This window comes from Pelodiscus sinensis, chromosome 8 (assembly GCF_052426305.1).
Source record: "Pelodiscus sinensis isolate ZL-2025 chromosome 8, ASM5242630v1, whole genome shotgun sequence".
NCBI classification, from domain to species: domain Eukaryota; kingdom Metazoa; phylum Chordata; order Testudines; family Trionychidae; genus Pelodiscus; species Pelodiscus sinensis.
In genome coordinates this window covers 51,363,242-51,380,698 of record NC_143059.1, presented here as the reverse complement: position 1 = coordinate 51,380,698, position 17,457 = coordinate 51,363,242, and the positions used below count along the sequence as shown (strand labels likewise).

At 41.4% G+C, this 17,457-nt stretch overlaps 1 protein-coding gene across 2 annotated transcripts in view; it reads left to right on the top strand.

Annotated features, from left to right (window-relative positions):
• The window catches only part of DOCK1 (dedicator of cytokinesis 1), a 567,625-nt gene that overhangs the window by 127,157 nt on the left and 423,011 nt on the right, over positions 1–17,457 (top strand). For both annotated transcript variants that reach the window (XM_075935276.2, XM_075935277.2), the window contains exons 20-23: positions 1,387–1,476; positions 2,238–2,338; positions 4,862–4,996; positions 13,354–13,462. In XM_075935276.2, coding sequence (XP_075791391.2) covers positions 1,387–1,476; positions 2,238–2,338; positions 4,862–4,996; positions 13,354–13,462 — 435 coding nt within the window. The remainder of the gene's footprint in view (positions 1–1,386; positions 1,477–2,237; positions 2,339–4,861; positions 4,997–13,353; positions 13,463–17,457) is intronic.

The following is a 17,457-nucleotide window of genomic DNA, read 5'->3' as shown; positions in this document are numbered from 1 at the left end:
TGAATATGAGTGCAGCATTGTTCTACTAAGAATCAAAATGTGAAGTCAAAACCTGATTTTGGCCCCAAGTTGCATGCCCATACAGAAATGATGTTGCAAGCTCTCCTTCTTCTCTGCTTTTTGCCTCCAGATCTTAGTAGCATCATATTATGTCTACAGATTCCTTGGAATGGAAATTGATGGCAAAAAGATTATTTCATTGGGTTACTAAATTAAAGTTAGTTTGTGATCATTAACAGTGATTCTCTCTGATTGACCATTGATGAGTCTGCTAAAGAACCCAAGACATTACCTGAATGCGATCTCACAGGCTGTTACATAGATTTATTGAATCTACTCTACTCCTCTTGTTGCAGGAAGTCCCCCTCCCCAATAACATTTATTGGTTAAAACAAACAGCATACTCCACCCCTAAACTTGAATCCCACTGCAGCAGAAAACTGCCTACTAGTTTCAACTGAAATAAAAGGCATTTGCTGTATAAAACTATATTTCCTCATAAATCTGAATCTGAGCACTTGTCAGTCAAGCAGAGGAGATGGTGTGGTTTTCTGTCCCATCTAGTAATACAAATTGCCAGGACACAGAATTGTTGGATGGGAAAACTAAATGCTTCTTACAACCTGAAGAACTTCATCCCTATTTGCTACTAGCACATAGAAGGAAGGAGTATTAAATTAGATGGTGTTAGAGCACTTTTTGCCACTGTGCTGAAACCAAGTCCCCTTTGCTAATCTGTTTTTACTTTCATGTTGTACAGATCAGGGTATCCCGCCAACTGTCTAGCGAAGATTCCTCTTCAGTTACAATGATAGAGGCTTGTAGGTTTTTTTGGGGGAGGGCTGAGGGAGGCAGAAGGTTGTGTGTGGCATTTCCCATGCCTGCATGTGTGCTATTGGTTGATCATTGTGGTTCTGTGAATTCGTGGAACCCTAAATATCTGTGTAGTATTTTCTGTTAATGTCAAGATAATTTCAAAGCATCTGAGTACTACCTGATTTATTTAGCATGAGTCTGACTTGCTTGTTTGTGTTTTGTACTGTGATACATGATGATTTCTCAAAAATTGCATGTTTATTTTTAATAACAGTGTGTTAATATTGAATCCTGAAACACTTTATTGGTATATTCACGATAACAAGGAAAGGTTTCTGTTCAAGTACTTTTAAGTGCTCTTATAACTGGGGAGAGGAGGAGATGCATTTTCTGACAAATGAAAAACAAAATGTGAAAGAATTATTTTTCTATTTTCAAACTAGATGTTTGATGTTTATAGTCAATATAATGTGAAAATAAAAATTATTTTGTAGATACCTGTAAAATATCAATTTGGGAAATTTTAATCTCAAATTTCTTGTAAAATATAGTGACTATATTTATTTGCAGTTTTTACAAGATACACTGGATGCGCTTTTTAACATAATGATGGAGAATTCAGAGAGTGAGACGTTTGACACACTGGTCTTTGATGCTTTGGTAAGTTGACATTTTTGTGTATAGTTATTTGGCTAAAATGTAAATTTTACTGACTTACAGATTTAATTAGGGAAACCCTATGGTCTTTTCATAAATAATCTTCATCCTATCTCCTGCAAATCATACCTTTTGAAATTTGTCTTATTTGAAGTGTTTTTAAAACATCCATTGGGGCTTTAATTTGAAGTGGATGGAGGTTTCTGACACACTGCATCATAGTGATTGAGGTTTCTGACACACTGCATCATAGTGATTGAAGAGAAGTGTAAGGAGGGCACTCTGCTGACAGTGTCAGGGACAGAATAAATGTCAGAGCATATAGTGGTCCAGCTACTATGCCAGTCTTCAGGTAAAGGTGTAAAAGAGGCGGTGGGGCAGAGCGAGAATCATTCTTGTGTAAGGAACAGAAAGCTGGTAAAGTAAAATAGAGTAATAGGATTGTTGTTTTTAACTAAGAAAACAACAAGCAGTCCTGTGGCACCTTAGAGACCAACAAAAATATATAGAATCATGAGCGTTCGTGGGTAAAACTCATTTCATCGGATTCTATATATTTTTGTTAGTCTCTAAGGTGCTACAGGACTACTTATTTTCTTTAAAGTTCTAGACTAGCATCTCTGAGAATTTTTAACTAAGGTCAGTGTCTATCTGTGTGTCCTGTAACTAGTGTTGCTTGTTTGAATGACTCAACTGATTAGTTCTTGAAAATATAGAAATTCCAAGATTTTTTGGATAATGGAATAATTATACTAATTTAACAGGTATTTATCATTGGACTGATTGCTGACAGAAAATTTCAGCATTTTAATCCTGTCTTGGAAACCTACATTAAGAAACATTTCAGTGCTACTTTAGCCTACACGTAAGTTTTAAAAATATTTTTTCTAAATATTTGTCCAGAATATGTCTAGATGGCATTCACATTTCCTTTTGCATAATTTAAATAGGTGTTTACCTATAACCACGAAAAAAACATGTGGTCTTTTTTTGTTTTTGTTTTTTTGAGTAGAAGATATTCCTTCTTTTCTTTTTTCAAATTTGAATTAATAGTCTATTACTATGCTGTCAGTTCTAAGGTATGGAGACCAGAGCTCCTCCTTTTTTAATGAGTTGGTGATTTGACTATTTCAGACATGTTTACGGAGAAAAGTATCATAAATAAAACATGACAACTGCCAATTATACTTGTGCAAGGAATAATAAATATTAAATTTTAAATCCATCTTGCATACGGTGTAAAATTGGTGTTCTGCTTATCTTCTATTATCTATCCACCGTTGTCATCCTTAAGCAAAGCCAAAACCCAGCAAAATAAAAACAAATCCCCATAACTTTCTTTTGCTATTTGCTGCTTTTGACTGTTGGATACAAAACCAGTAATGGAGTTTTGCTGGCAACTTTTTCTTCTTCAGAATGGAATTTGGCAGCCAATTTACTTTTATGTACTAGATAAGGGAAAAAATTGAAGTGTGTTCACTTTGTAGTAAGATGAAGGCCTAAAACGTAAGCCCATGTAGCACAGGCCTGGTCTGAGGCCTAGCGAAAAACAGACAAAACATGGCTAACATAAAGCAAAACTAAGTTGAGAGCAAGAGGCAGAGCTCTGCTAACAGAACTTGGCATGAACAGGGCTGAGAGTGCAAAACACTAATTGGTAGTAGGCCCAGGTGTACAACAGTAATTGGTACTGGGTCATAAGTTAAAAGCACACGGTACCACCAGCTCATTAAAAAAGGCCTTGGTACGCACTCCCCACAGATACAGACTCAGGTTCAGGAAAGGGTCTAAAATGACAGATGATAGATAGAGATGGTCTAATCAAACCACGAGGTACAGGGTGATGAATGGTATCTAAGTAGCATAAGAGGGTGGTAACCTGACAACGTCAGCAGTGATGTGTAACTTGTTGTACCTGTATATAAAGTGGTGTCTTGCTGGGGGGACAGTCTTAGTCCAGCCAGGGAGCAGTGAGAGTTTCCCACTGTGGGTATGTATAGACTACATGGCTCTGTCGACGGAGCCATGTAAACTAGTTTACCCGGCATGGGCAAAGAAGAGGGGATTTAAATAATTTCTGCTTCATTAAAATAAACATGGCTGCCACTGTTGGCTGGGGAAGCCTTTGCTGACTGATCCCTTATGCCTCGTGAAACAAGGTTTACAGGATCTGTCGGCATACACTTCCCCAGACGACAGATCCTTATCTAGACTGCTGCGCTGTGCTGGATCAGTTGATTGTCCGCACTGCGTGGTGGCCATGTTTATTTTAATAAAGCGGGGATTATTTATATCCCCGCTTCTTTGCCTGTGCCTGGTAAACTAGTTTACATGGCTCCGTTGACGGAGCCATGTAGTCTAGACATAGCCTGGTTGTGCTGAGGCCATTGTTATAAGTACATGTGTGCAGTGATTTGGCGGAGTCTATTGGCAACTGTTGCTGTACTTCACTTAACAATAAACCTGGCCAGGCACCTTGGATCTTTATCTGTTTTATGGTCTTTGGGGGTCCTCTTGGGGTCTGCGGTGGTCATTGGGCCCACATCATTGAGCACATACGGAAGCAGCCTTCTGAGTATCATCATTGACAGATCCAGAGACCTGTGAGGACACCATGTCAATAAATCCTCCTTCACACTTCAGTGTTAAGGACAAAATGAGGTCCTTAGCACTTTTTATCTTCAATAGGTTGTATGTTTCTTAAAATATCACTCATTGCATGTTTAAAATAAAACTAAAGATAGTGATTTTAAACTGGGAGTTGACTATATTTCAGTTTAAACAGGGATTTCCAGTCATGCAAAGCGAGGCTATAGAAGTGGTAATTTTGCTAGTGTATAGAAACAAAATTTTATAAATCCCAGAGTTGGAGGTGAATCCATTTTTAAATGTCAACTGGTACTGTCTATAATTTTGGAAAGGTGAGTTTTACAGGATCTATTTTATCACTTCTCCAAAGTAAAGCCCTATGAAAGGATACTAGATCCAACCCAGAAGGGGCTCTTGATTTAAGCAATATAATTAAATTTGGAAATCTACTCACAAGTATTTATGATAATCCTTTGCACTTGCAATGGCACCTTTGACCTGAACATCTGAAGCTTCAAAGGACTTTGTAAATATTAAGCTCCCAATACAGCTATGAAATACATGATGCTTAGCTCATTTTGTATGTAGGTAAAGTGTTCAGCAGAGAGGTTAATGGAATTCCCTAAAGTCATAGTCACTGGCAAGGGCAAGAATTGAATGAAGACTCAATAATCTGAAATAATAAAATGCTTTAATGTTGTGTGAACTAGTTGTGGCTAATACTTCTTTTTGTTAAAGTCTTTAGGAATCAAAATTTTTAACTGAAAAAATACAAGTAACCTGTATTATTTTTTAATAGCAAGCTGACCAAAGTTTTAAAAACGTATGTGGATAATGCTGAAAAACCTGGCGTAACTGATCAACTTTTTAAAGCTATGAAAGCACTGGAATATATCTTCAAATTTATAGTGCGTTCCAGAATATTGTTCAATCAGTAAGTATTAACATTTAAAAAAAAAAAACTAGCCTTGGATCCATATTTTTTTCTTTCCTATATATGATTTTTCTGTTTTTTAAAATGACAATTGACGCCATGGATATTTGTGATGCGTTCTAGTTTTTTTTTTATTTATTGTAAATTTTCTTCCTACTAGTAGATGGCATGAAACAAAGCATTTTTTTGTAAGGGCACTACCTATTTAAGGGTAAGTCCTATGCAGTAAATGGAATATTATTTCTTTCTTTATAAAGCACTTGTTTGCTCTGCACAAATTTGGTTTATTCCCAAAGTATAAGAAAATGTAACTTAGGCATTAGACAGAAGGAATAAGATTGAGGGTACTAAGACCTTGTGAGGTGTGAATGTTTAGTGGACACATTGCTACTGTTTAGCTCAGGGGTGGGCAATAATTTTTTGCTGGGGCCACATCAGAAATGTTTGAAGTGGCCCTTGGCCGTACCAGAAGGGGTGGGGCCAGGATACTTCCCTGCTTCTCCACCCACAGACCATAATTGGTCTGGGGGTGAGGGAGCACATGAAGTCTTTGTTTCCCCTCCCCCCCAGAGGTTTGCCCCTAGGCGCCCATGTCCCTGGCAGTGGGAGGAGACTTTGCACGTTCCCTCTTCTGCCTCCAAGCCAATCAGGGCTTGAGGGTGGGGGAGCATTCAAAGTCTCCTTCTGCCCTGCCAGGATCACATGGTGCTTCTAAGCGCAGAGTGGAGGAAATTTTGTGCACTTCCCCCACCCCCAGGCCCTAATTGACCTGGGGACGGGGGAGCAGCAGGGCCTCCATGGGCTGGATCAACCTGCTTGGCGGACCGGATCCAGCCCGTGGAGGTGTTTTTGCCCACCCCTGGTTTAGCTTATGCCCACACTGCTACTGGTTTATAGCAAGGGAGGTTTAGGTTGAACATTGGGAAAAAGTTCCTAACTGTCAGGGTAGTTAAACACTGGAATAAATTGCCCAGGGAGGTTGTGGAATCTCCATCTCTGGAGATATTTAAGAGTAGGTTAGATAAATGTCCATCAGGGATGGTCTAGACAGTACTGGGTCCTGCCATGAGAGCAGGGGACTGGACTCGATGACCTCTCGAGGCCCCTTCCAGTCCTAGTATTCTATGATCCCGTTCCAGTTATCAAACCCTAACTGTTCCAATTCAGCATCTTTCTCTCAGTTGCCTTCTACCAAGCCTTGCACATGTAAACTATGAGTATATGTGGTTATATTTAAGCATGGATCTCACTGTAGGAATGATGCCTCAGTTTAGAAAGGGTACATAAGTACTTCCATTGTTGCTTACAGCTTTCTGAATTTTGCAAGGAACTTAAAACAGAAGGTTAGCTTGGGAAGGCAGCCTTAACCGTGGCAGTTGTTCTTAGTCTAATTAGAATATTTGATGTTGTATTGATGTGTAACAACTTCATTAGCAAGGGCTTGGAAGGGCTATATTACTTACAAGTAGCAAACTAATAACTTATGCTAGGCATCTCAACAACTCCAGTTTAATTTTAAACCATAGTACATTAGTATGAGTTCTGCATATGTTACAAGATTCACTATTTCAAAAATGTTTTGAGTGTCTTAAATGTATTGCTATTTAAATCATTTCGTTCTCATGGCTAGGATTCCTTAGTTTTTAGTCAACCTACAACAATGGAAGGTAGAAGAAAGTTATACCTAATTTAGCTTGAAAGCCTAACAACCACCTCAGGAAGCACTGTGATATGCAGTAGTGTCATGATTTTGTGACCCAATAGCTTGAAAGAAATACTATGCAGGCCATTGAAAATTTGTGAAACTCTCTTTGGGATCAAGATAATAATTATCCAAATATTAATGCTACTAATGGGACACTGCTCAATTACTATGACTTATTCAGGGCTGACTTTTGCTAGTTCCTCACGTCAAATTATATTTTCATCTAATTGCAAGATATTTTACCTTTTGTGGGGAGGAAGAAGGAAACTTTTCTCTGGGCCAAGTTGTTGAGGTTGATTAAAGTCAATAAATTGATACAAATTGCTTTAAAAATTAAAACAACTATATTGTCTTTTCAAAACACCTATTTGAAAGTATGGTAATTTCTGTTAATTCTGTAATTTACTGTAATCTTTTTAAAATAATTAAAACAAAAAAACAGGTTGAACCTCTCTAGTCTGGCACTTGCTGAGCCAGAGAATTTTCCAAATCACAGGAGGCCATTAGTATCTAGTAGCATCAACACTTCCACTGCTTATTGGGCTGTTGGAAGTTATTTAGGGGTAAATTAGAGCTAAATTACAGCACAGAACATTGAGAGCTAGGACTGGTGGCTGTAAACAAACTTTATGGGACTTCGGGAAACTTGGTCATGATAAATGGTTATCTGGCTAACTAAAGTCATGCTGGGCCATGAATGATGTTGGATAAGAGAGTGAGGGACTAGAGAGGTTAAACTGGTTCAAGAAGTATGTTTACTGCTTAAGTTTTAAGGAATGACGAACTAATAAACTGGAGCTTCAGGGGGTAGCCGAATTAGTCTGTACAGGATAAGTTACAAAAAACCAACAATGGTCTGGTAGCACTTTATAGACTAACAAAACATAGAGATGGTATCATATGTTAGCTTTCGTGGGCACAGTCTACTACTTGAGATGACCGGAATCACAGGCTAATCACCTTGAACCAGTGTAAGTTGATGTGCCACTGTAACAGCACTGGCTTTTTCCTCCAGATGGAAGGAGAAAATTTTCTTCAGTTCAGTGAGTTCAGTTGAATGAGTACTTCATTCAAAGTTGAGAAATTTGATTGATTGATTAGGTGCTGAAAAAGCAGAAAAGCTTGATTTCTACTTCCAAGCTATGAATGAAAATGAGGTGTGAGGAGTTGAGAACTACTTGTTCTAAAACCTTAAAGGACACAGAGACCTGAAGCCATCACACTTGTTTCCTAGCACAGATAATATTTGATTTGTTTAAAAAGTTAACTTGGTTTGTATTAACTTTTCTTCTCATGCATCTTGCACTTTAAAGGTAGTTTTATTTAAGCAATAAAAAATTTAAGAGGCTGTTTCTGGGCATTTTAATTAAATTCCAATTTATAAGGAAATGCCGCCTGATAAGTAAATCATGAGTAAAAAGGTAATCTGGTAAGTTAAAATTGTACCATTTTCCATTTCTAGAATAATTAAAAATTAAAAATTGAGACTCTGAATCAATGTACTAGATACAAGCAGTCCCCGGGTTACGTACAAGATAGGGACTGTAGGTTTGTTCTTAAGTTGAATTTGTATGTAAGTCGGAACGGGTACATATTGTAGGGGAAACTCTAGCCAAACATTTCTCCAGAGCTCAGTTTTATTCTCCCACACCTCACTTCCCTCAGTCCTTTATTCTCAAGCTGAAGTGTCTGCTGAGAAAAGCCGCTCTGAGTCTCCCTGGTCTGCTGGGGGGTGGGGGGGGGGGAGGCGCTAGCTTCGCGTCTCCCTGGTCTGCTGGGGGGAAGCTGCTAGTGCAGGGTTGCCTCACCCTGTTTGTAAGTAGGGATCCGATGTAAGTCGGATCCATGTAACCAGGGGACTGCCTGTATAGTATATCTTCATGGCTAGCAAAAAGTTGTACTAAATTAAACCAACCAATGAGAATGAACCTTTATTTAGGAAAATAACATAAAATGACAAAAAACCCAATCAAGATTACCTATTTGTGGATTTCAAATCATGATTAAAATGGATTTAAATCATGATTTGAATCTTGAAGAAAATCGCTTTGCGATCATAAGGATCCGTATACTACTCTGGGGCCTCTGTATGACGTTCTGGGATCCTATAGATAGTTTTATATTCATTCCAAGTCCTGCACGGTGCGGGAGGGTACAGAGACAGGGAAGACAACAAACATTTTCTATGACTTGCATAGGTAACTTTGTTGCCTTACCTGAAGTCAATATTCACCCAACAATGCTTAGTATAAATAGTCATTTTGCAGCAAATTAAAATCGTCATAGTATTACCAAGAGTAGATATACAAACCTATGAATAAGGAAGTACATTTTGTATTTGTCTTAATTTAACCTTTAATGTAACCTTTTTGCTATTTCTTATAGGATATAACAAGGTTATTGCAAGGGATTTATGTAGAGTTCTGAAGATAACATCACCAAGTTTTTTTTATAAATTAGGCAATGTAATTTCTTTCAATAATATTCTTGCTGTGAGACTTATACGGCACTGACTGTCACTTGTTCTTACAAGAAAAAAATAATTCTCTCTCATTGCAGTTGAGATTTCAGAAAAAAAAATTGATCCCTTAGTGTTTGCCATTGGATTTCCTAGTGCTAAGCACTAATTCAAAGTACATTAGCACTAGAAAATCACAACTCTGAATGATAAGAGTATGATTATGGAAGCTACTAAATTCGAATGACATAACAATTGGTTCTCTGTTTGTAAAACTGAAGCCCTGTCTAATAGGTGGTGATTATCGGGTTCATTGATGGTGGTAGTGGGGAAATGAGAGTAACTGCCCTTTATCCTGGCAATTCACAAGTGCCTGGAGCTTCTGGCTGCTGCAGCGTGGGAAGGTTAGTCCCAGCCCTGCCTCTTCTGCCTAAGGCCTCACTCCATCTGCGGATGCAGAGCCAGTCTTGCCCTTTCCACCCAGGGCCCCGCCCTTCTGGGGATGCTGAGCCAGCTCCTCCTCATGCCCAGAGGCCCAGGGAAGCTGTTGCCCCTCCCTCTGGTGATTACAAGTATTAAACCCACGGCATAAGGGGCTGTCCTTAAAATAAATGGTCTGAGTGCTAGTGTTTTAGTGTGGAACACTTAACGAGCAAATAGTTTCTGTTCTAAAGAAAAAGCTTTTAAAAAGGCATTGGTATTACAAATCATAACTTTTAAATAATTTATTATTGAACATTCTGACTGCATTTAGTACTGGATAACAAACACTTGGACACCCTCTCCATATGCCACGCTGGCTGTAACCTCAGATCAGTGTTTAGGCCCTGATCCAGCTGAAGTTATTGGGTGCTCAGGACTTATTGAGAGCACAAAGATTTGTTTTTCTTGTATTAACCAGTTTCATGTATCTGTAAAATGTCTTGATAGATACTGATTGTCAAGTTTTTATGGTTCCTTTTATTAGGTGAAAATTGCAATATCTTAATTCATTCCTAAAGTATAATTTTACTTATTTGTGCTGCATGGCCTACTGTTCTAGTTGGGAAGCAAAGTTCTAATAGCAAAATGGTATTTTAATTACTTTTTCATTTCCTCTAGTGTACTACTTTAATAACTTTTTTGTATTTATGGTTCCCTGCCATATGCATTTTGTGATAGAAATAATACACATGAATTTTAGTGCAGTAAGAACATCCTGTTTTTTTCATACATCACTTTAAAACGTCTATCTCTCTTCCTCATTTGTAATTTGTAGTATAGATTATCCAAAGTCAGTTTTAGTGAATCTTAAAGTTGATCTTTTCAGGTATGAAGAAATCAGACTTGAAATCAGGTTGGAATATGTAAAAAACTTAACTTATAATGCTCCCATTTCCCTAGAAAGGAAGAACCATATGCTGAAACTAGACTCAACCCTGGTCTACATTCGGGAGTTATATTGAAATAATTCCCCTTATTTTGAAATAATAAGCAGAACATCCATACTACCAAGTCCATTATTCTGAAATAACATGCAGGTTATTTTGAAATCTGTACTCCTGTTTTCCTCAGGGAAAAACATTTATTTTGAAATAGTTATTTTGAAATAGCAGTAGTGTAGACTCTCCGCTGCTACTATTTCAAAATCACTAATGCCCAGAGTAATTTGAAGTAATTACTCTCCAGTGGTTCCTGGGGCTCTATGTCGAGATAGTGTGTACACAACAGAGCTAGCCTGGACTAATTTCGATGCTCCCCCATAGAGGAACACACTATTTCAATTTTGTTATTTTGGGAATTATTATTTTGAATTTAGTTATTTTGAAACAATTTCCTAGTGTAGACATGCTCTCAGTTGTAAAAAGGATGTGCACACATATTGATAGCTACTGTTACAGGCTGTGATGGCCCACAACAAAGGGGCATTTCAGCAACTAGTGTAAACAGGATGGAGAAACAGTGCAGAGACTAAATGTCTCAAGTGGACCCATAGAACTGAATGTACAGTGCATGAGAAATATTTCTGGTGCTTTCCATGTGCTCTTTTATAAGTTACACAATTTAGATCTGACATGGCAGTCATGGGTCCCTATCATTCTGCCCTTCTGTCTTCTGTATCCCTTGCACCCTTACCTATGGTTTCCCTCTGTGGCAAATATTAATCCTGTCTAGGCATATGTTCTTTAATTGAAGCTCACTAAATGGAGAGAGCTCTCAGAAGTCTGTTGAATGCATCCCAGCTATGTGTATTCTCACAGAAGAAACGTTTAAAGTTTTTACAGGAAATCTGTTCGCTGGAATGGTGTAGCTCTTTTGTAAGACTTCGTACTTTCCCCTACATTTTCAGTAAAGTCCTTCTTGCGTTTAAGATAGAGAGAGGGTTCTGAAATTTTGAGTTACCTTTTTGCCATATTTAGAAATTGGACTAAATTCTCTAGCAGGTTTACATCCTTTTTGCACCACTGAAGTGACACAAAGGCATTGTGACCTTGCCTCAAGTACCAACAGAGACCCGCTGGCATTGGGGGGAACTCCCTGCTGATGTATCTGCCCTGCATCATACCCCCTTTGCATTAGTTTGTTAAGCCTACAAATTTACCCTAATTGTATACTCATCTATAAAATGGACATTTATCAACTGAAACAAAATCTATAATAATCAGTGTTAAAGAAAACAAAAAAAGCAAACCCCTCTGAAATAGTCCAAACCAGAAACCCTAATACATAATTAAAAAACTGCATTAAAATCATGCTGAATAAACATAAAGCAAGTCCCAAAATTAATAAACCAAAAGTAGTGTATCAGATTTTAAGTTTAATTAATGGACAAAGTAAAAAAGAGATCAACTATTACCACGTCACTTCCTTTTTAAGTCCTTTTAAAAAAGCCCCTGTTTATAAAAGCAAGATAGGGGGCTATTGGATTAAGCCTCCCAATTCTGGCTACCATTCCTACAATTTCCTAAGATCTTAGATCTTCCTTTTCCTAATTCTGAAAAACACCCTGACCAACCTGGGTACAGATAAGAGAGAGATATGCCCAAATAACATCTGTCAGCTTCTGCTCAATCCCAAACACCACCTAAAATAAAATAAAATCAAACTTTAACAGAAGCACAACAGCTCCAGTCCATCTCCTCTAACTTCTTTTTTCCTCCAAAAAACAATTACCATAATCTTTAATACCATCTAAAAGACTGTTGGCAAGAGGGTTTTCTTTCTAAAAACTCCATCAGCTAAAAAAGAAAAGAAACTAGGAATGTTGTTAAAATAAGTGCCTTATTTAATACTTATGTGTCAAATATTGTAACTCTTTTTATTTATTTTTAATAAAAAGTTAAAAGGCTATTTAATGGTATATTTGCCATAGTACTAAGCAGGTTAAATTGTGTATACCAAATTTTGTTTAACACTGTTCAGTTTGAGACAGTAACTGAGTGACGTTAACATATTTAGCTTATATGTACTAATAGAGATGGAATAAATGTCCCCTCTTCCCTCTCAGGGTTTTTCTGGTGGTGGAAAAGGGGGTTGCCAAAGCACTTCTCCTGGCATAACATTTATGAAAAGCCTTAAGACAGTCACAGAATTTAAAGATGATTAGCACCACTTGTAAGTTAGGCTGGATCTGATCTTGAGAATCAGGCAGATGGACCTGGCTTCCTGGCATGCTGTTCCCACTCCCTGGCTTACTTCTCTTCTGAGCAAAGGAGTGAATCTAGCCCGTTATTTTGCAGTTCTGTGGAGCTGAATGATAATAAGAGGGATTGATTGGGTCATAGGGCTTGTCTCCACTGCAGTGATCAATCCACTGGCCATCGATTTATTGCATCTTAGACATGATAAATCGATCTCTGAGTGCTCTCCCGTCGGCTCTGGTGCTCTACCAGGATGAGAAGAGTAGCCGGCGTCTATGGGAGAGCAGCCCTTGCCAACCTTACCACACAGAGGATACTGCGGTAAGTATGTCAACTTCAGCTATACAGATTAGATTGAAGGCGGGGGTTAGAGTAGGCTAGGTCTTAGTGATTTAGGATTAGTGTTAAATCTTCAACTTTTGGATGTTTTACCAAGGGAAGCTTTAAAATAGTATTAACTCATTTTAGGTCTGTGACTTGAATGAATTTCTTCTTGGTTAGCAGTTTTCTATGTAAAAGCTTGAATGATATAACTTGAGGAATTTAAGAGGCCCTTTTATTTTAAATTTCTCAGACTTTATGAAAACAAAGGAGAAGCAGACTTCATGGAATCATTGCTGCAGCTCTTTAAGTCTATCAACGAGATGATGAGTAGCGTCTCTGACCAAACTGTGGTAGTGAAGGTAGGTGTTTCAAAGAAAAATGTCTTGGCATTCATTTGTATATTATGATAGCATGACATAAAGAATTCATTTCATTGCACTGAGAATTAGTAATTATGCATGTGATGCAGTATGAGTCATAGAATCCTAGGGCTGGAAGAGACCTCAGGAGGTCATCGAGTCCAGTCCCCTTGCCAAAGCAGGACCAGCCCTAACTAAATCATCCCAGCCAGGGCTTTGTCAAGCCGGGACATAAAAACCTCTAGGGATGGAGGTTCTACCACCTCCCTAGGGGTATGTCTACACTACCCTCCTATTTTGAAATAGGAGGGTAATGTAGGCATACCGCAATTGCAAATGAAACCCGGGATTTGAATTTCCCGGGCTTCCTTTGCATAAGCGGGGCACCTCCATTTTTAAATCCCCGCTCGTTCGAACCCCGTGCCTAGTTCGAACTACCTAGTTTGTGCCGCGTGTAGCCACGCTGCACGGGGTTCGAACAAGCGGGGATTTAAAAATGGCGGCGCCCCGCTTATGCAAATGAAGCCCGGGAAATTCAAATCCCAGGCTTCATTTGCAATTGCGGTATGCCTACATTACCCTCCTATTTCGACATACCCTAGGTAACCAATTCCAGTACTTTACCATCCTCCTAGTGAAATAGTTTTTCCTAATATCCAAGTTGAAGTTGTATAGTGTGCTAATAGCGTATTTTACTTCAAACATAGTTAATGCTTAATGCATTCTAGTAAAAGGTTTACAGATACTTTAAAACATCTGGTGTAGGTATCTTGTATCACTGCAAATGAAATTTTATTTTAGAAAGTACATTTACATAAGAGTCAAATAAAGTTTAGCCTTTTCATTTGCTTGTTTTGTCATTAGAACTAGATATTCTCTTACAGGTACTGAAGACGTGCCTAACTTACTCTTCCTAATCTTGCACAAGCAATGCGAACTTGCACCTTAGGTACTATGCTGTTATAGAATAGCCTAAGATATGAGTAGGGATGTTAGTGACTAGTTGACTATACGATAAGCAAATGCTTATTGAATAGTCTAGTAGTGACTTGACTAGTTGCTGCCTCTGTCAGAGAAAGGCAGCAAGGTAGGGAGCAGGAGCTGGTGCATGATGGTTGTAGCAGCTTTACTCAGGTGTTGTGGAGTGCAGGTTTACACTTTTTCTGGATGAACAGCTTCTGCGGGGCCATTCTTATCAACAGGTGGAGGCACATGCCACCTTTACCAGTGCCATTCTCAACAGGCTGGGCTTGCTGCTCAATCCTGCAAAGTCGACTCTTATCCCCATGCAAAGGATTGAATTAATCAAGGCTGTTCTTGATGCCACCAGAGCCCAGGTGTTCTTACCTGTCTGTTGATTCACAGCATTGGCCAAGATTCTGAAGTCTCTTTCTGGTCACCATGGCCCTCAAGCTCCTCAAGTCATATGGTGGCATGCACGTATGTAGTCCCATTTTCCTGTAACCCCTCTAGTCATGGCTGGTGTTCACGTTACGCTTGGGACGGGACAGCACTGACATGGTAATCACTGTGCCCTGCCTTGTCACTCATGCCCTGTGGTGGTGGCTAGATCCCCTAGTCTGTGCTGGTTGGTGTTCCCTTTCATGTTCAGCAGCCCACAGTGTCTCTGGTCATAGATGTATCTTCTTTGGGTTGAGGGGCTCACCACTCAAGCGATGTGCTCAGAGGAGGAAATGTCTCTTAATATCAATGTAACTGAGCTTTGATCAGTCTGCCTTGTGTGTCTCACCTTTCCTCCTCACCTTCGGGGATGCTGTGTGGTGGTGATGACTGACAACATGACCTCCATGTATCATATCCACATACAAGAAGGAGCTTGGTCATCTCCCCTTTGTGCTGAAGCCCTTTGTCTGTGGGACTTGTGCATAGCCCACTCTATTCACTTCGAAGCCGTGTAACTCCCATGGGTTCAAACCCACTTGGCGGATTGCTTCAGTTGCCATTTTCTTGCTCACGAGTGTTTGGTCTGTCTGGACGTTCTCCACACCATTTTCTGTAAGTGGGCTTTTCCCCTGCTAGATGTCTTCGCTGCCTGTTGCAATCAGAAATGCCTGTGGTTCTGCTTGTTCCAGGACTTTGGTCTGGGATCTGTAGCAGGCACATTCCTGATTCTGTGGTTTACCAACTGCTGTACACTTTTCTCCCTTTCCTGCTGGTCCATAAGTTGCTCCTCAAGCTCTGCAGAGACAGGGTGAACATTATCCTTATAATCCTAGCCAGGGCCTCTCAGCACTGGTACCCTACCTTCCTGGAACTATTGGTACAACTACCAATTCCACTCCCACTACTCCTGGATCTCATCACACAAGTCCATTGTTACCTCCACCACTTGGACCTGCACTCTCTCCATCTCATAGCATAGTGGCTCTATGGCTAAACACCACTGAGCAGGCCTGCTCTGAGAACATCCATCCAGTCCTTCTCAGCAGTAAGAAGCCTTCTACTTTGCTCATGTATCTAGCTAAGTGAAAGCGATTTTCCTATTGGTGATGCCACCCCAGACCTCTCCTAGCCCCCCCTTACGATAGTCTCGCTCTGCCCCAGGCGTCCCTGATTCAGCCACTGCTGGTCAGTTTCAGCAGCAGCTGAATTGGGGGTGCCTGCAATAGAGCAGCTGGGGTGCTGCCGGGTTGGTCCCACAGTGCCGAGGGGCGGCGCTACGGCACCAACCCAGCAGCACTCCAGCTACTCTTGGGGACGCCTGGGACAGAGCAGCTGGGGTGCTGCTGGGTTGGTCTCATAGTGCTGCCCCTCGGAGCTGCGGGACCAACCTGGCAGCACCCCAGCTGCTCTTGGGGACGCCTGGGGCAGAGCAGCTGGAGTGCTGCCGGGTTGGTCCCGCAGCGCCAAAGGACGGCGCTGCAGGACCAACCCGGCAGGACCCCACCTGCTCTGCCCCAGAGGTCCCCGATTCAGCCACTGCTGAAACAGATCAGCGGCTGATTCCAGGAAGCCTGGGGTAGAGCTGCTCTGCCCGGGGCTTCCTGGAATCAGCCGCTGATCTGTTTCAGCAGCGGCTGACTTGGGGACCCCTGGGTCACAGCAGCTGGGGTCCAGCCGGGTTGGTCCCGCAGCGCCGAGGGGCGGCGCTACGAGACCAACCCCGCAGCACCCCAGCTGCTCTGTCCCAGGCGTCCGGATTCAGCCTGCTGTTGAAACTGACGCTGCTGGTCAGTTTCAGCAGCGGCTGAATCCCGTGGCCTGGGGCAAAGCAGCTGGGGTGCTGCCGGGTTGGTCCCGTAGCGCCGCCCCTCGGTGCTGCGGGACCAACCCGGCAGCACCCCAGCTGCACTGCCTCAGGGGTCCCCAAGTCAGCCGCTGCTGAAACAGATCAGCGGCTGACTCCAGGAAGCCCCGGGCAGAGCAGCTCTACCCCAGGCTTCCTGGAATCAGCCGCTGATCTGTTTCAGCAGTGGCTGAATCGGGGACCTCTGGGGCAGAGAAGCTGGGGTCCTGCCGGGTTGGTCCCGCAGCGTCGTCCTTTGGCGCTGCGGGACCAACCCGGCAGCACTCCAGCTGCTCTGCCCCAGGCGTCCCCAAGAGTAGCTGGGGTGCTGCCGGGTTGATCCCGCAGCCCCGAGGGGCAGCACTACGAGACCAACCCAGCAGCACCCCAGCTGCTCTGCTCCCGGCTTCCCCAATTCAGCTGCTGGTCAGTTTCAGCAGCAGCTGAATGGGGGAAGCCTGTCCGGCTGCCCCAGCACTTCCGGGTTCCTGATGGTGCCGGACCATCAGGAGTCCCGGAGCATTGGATGCCGGACTAATGGAGTTTTACTGTACTAACTAGGGGCAGAGGGTTGGGGCACTGGCTCTGGTCTTGGGCTAATGGATTTGGAGTATTAGGGGGCTCTGAGCTGAGCCTAGGGCAGGGAGCTGGGGTGCAGAAGGGGGTACAGGCTGTGTAAGGGAGTTTGGGTCCAGGGGGCTCAGAATTAGGGCACGGGTTTGGGGTGCAGGAGGAGGTTCATGATTGG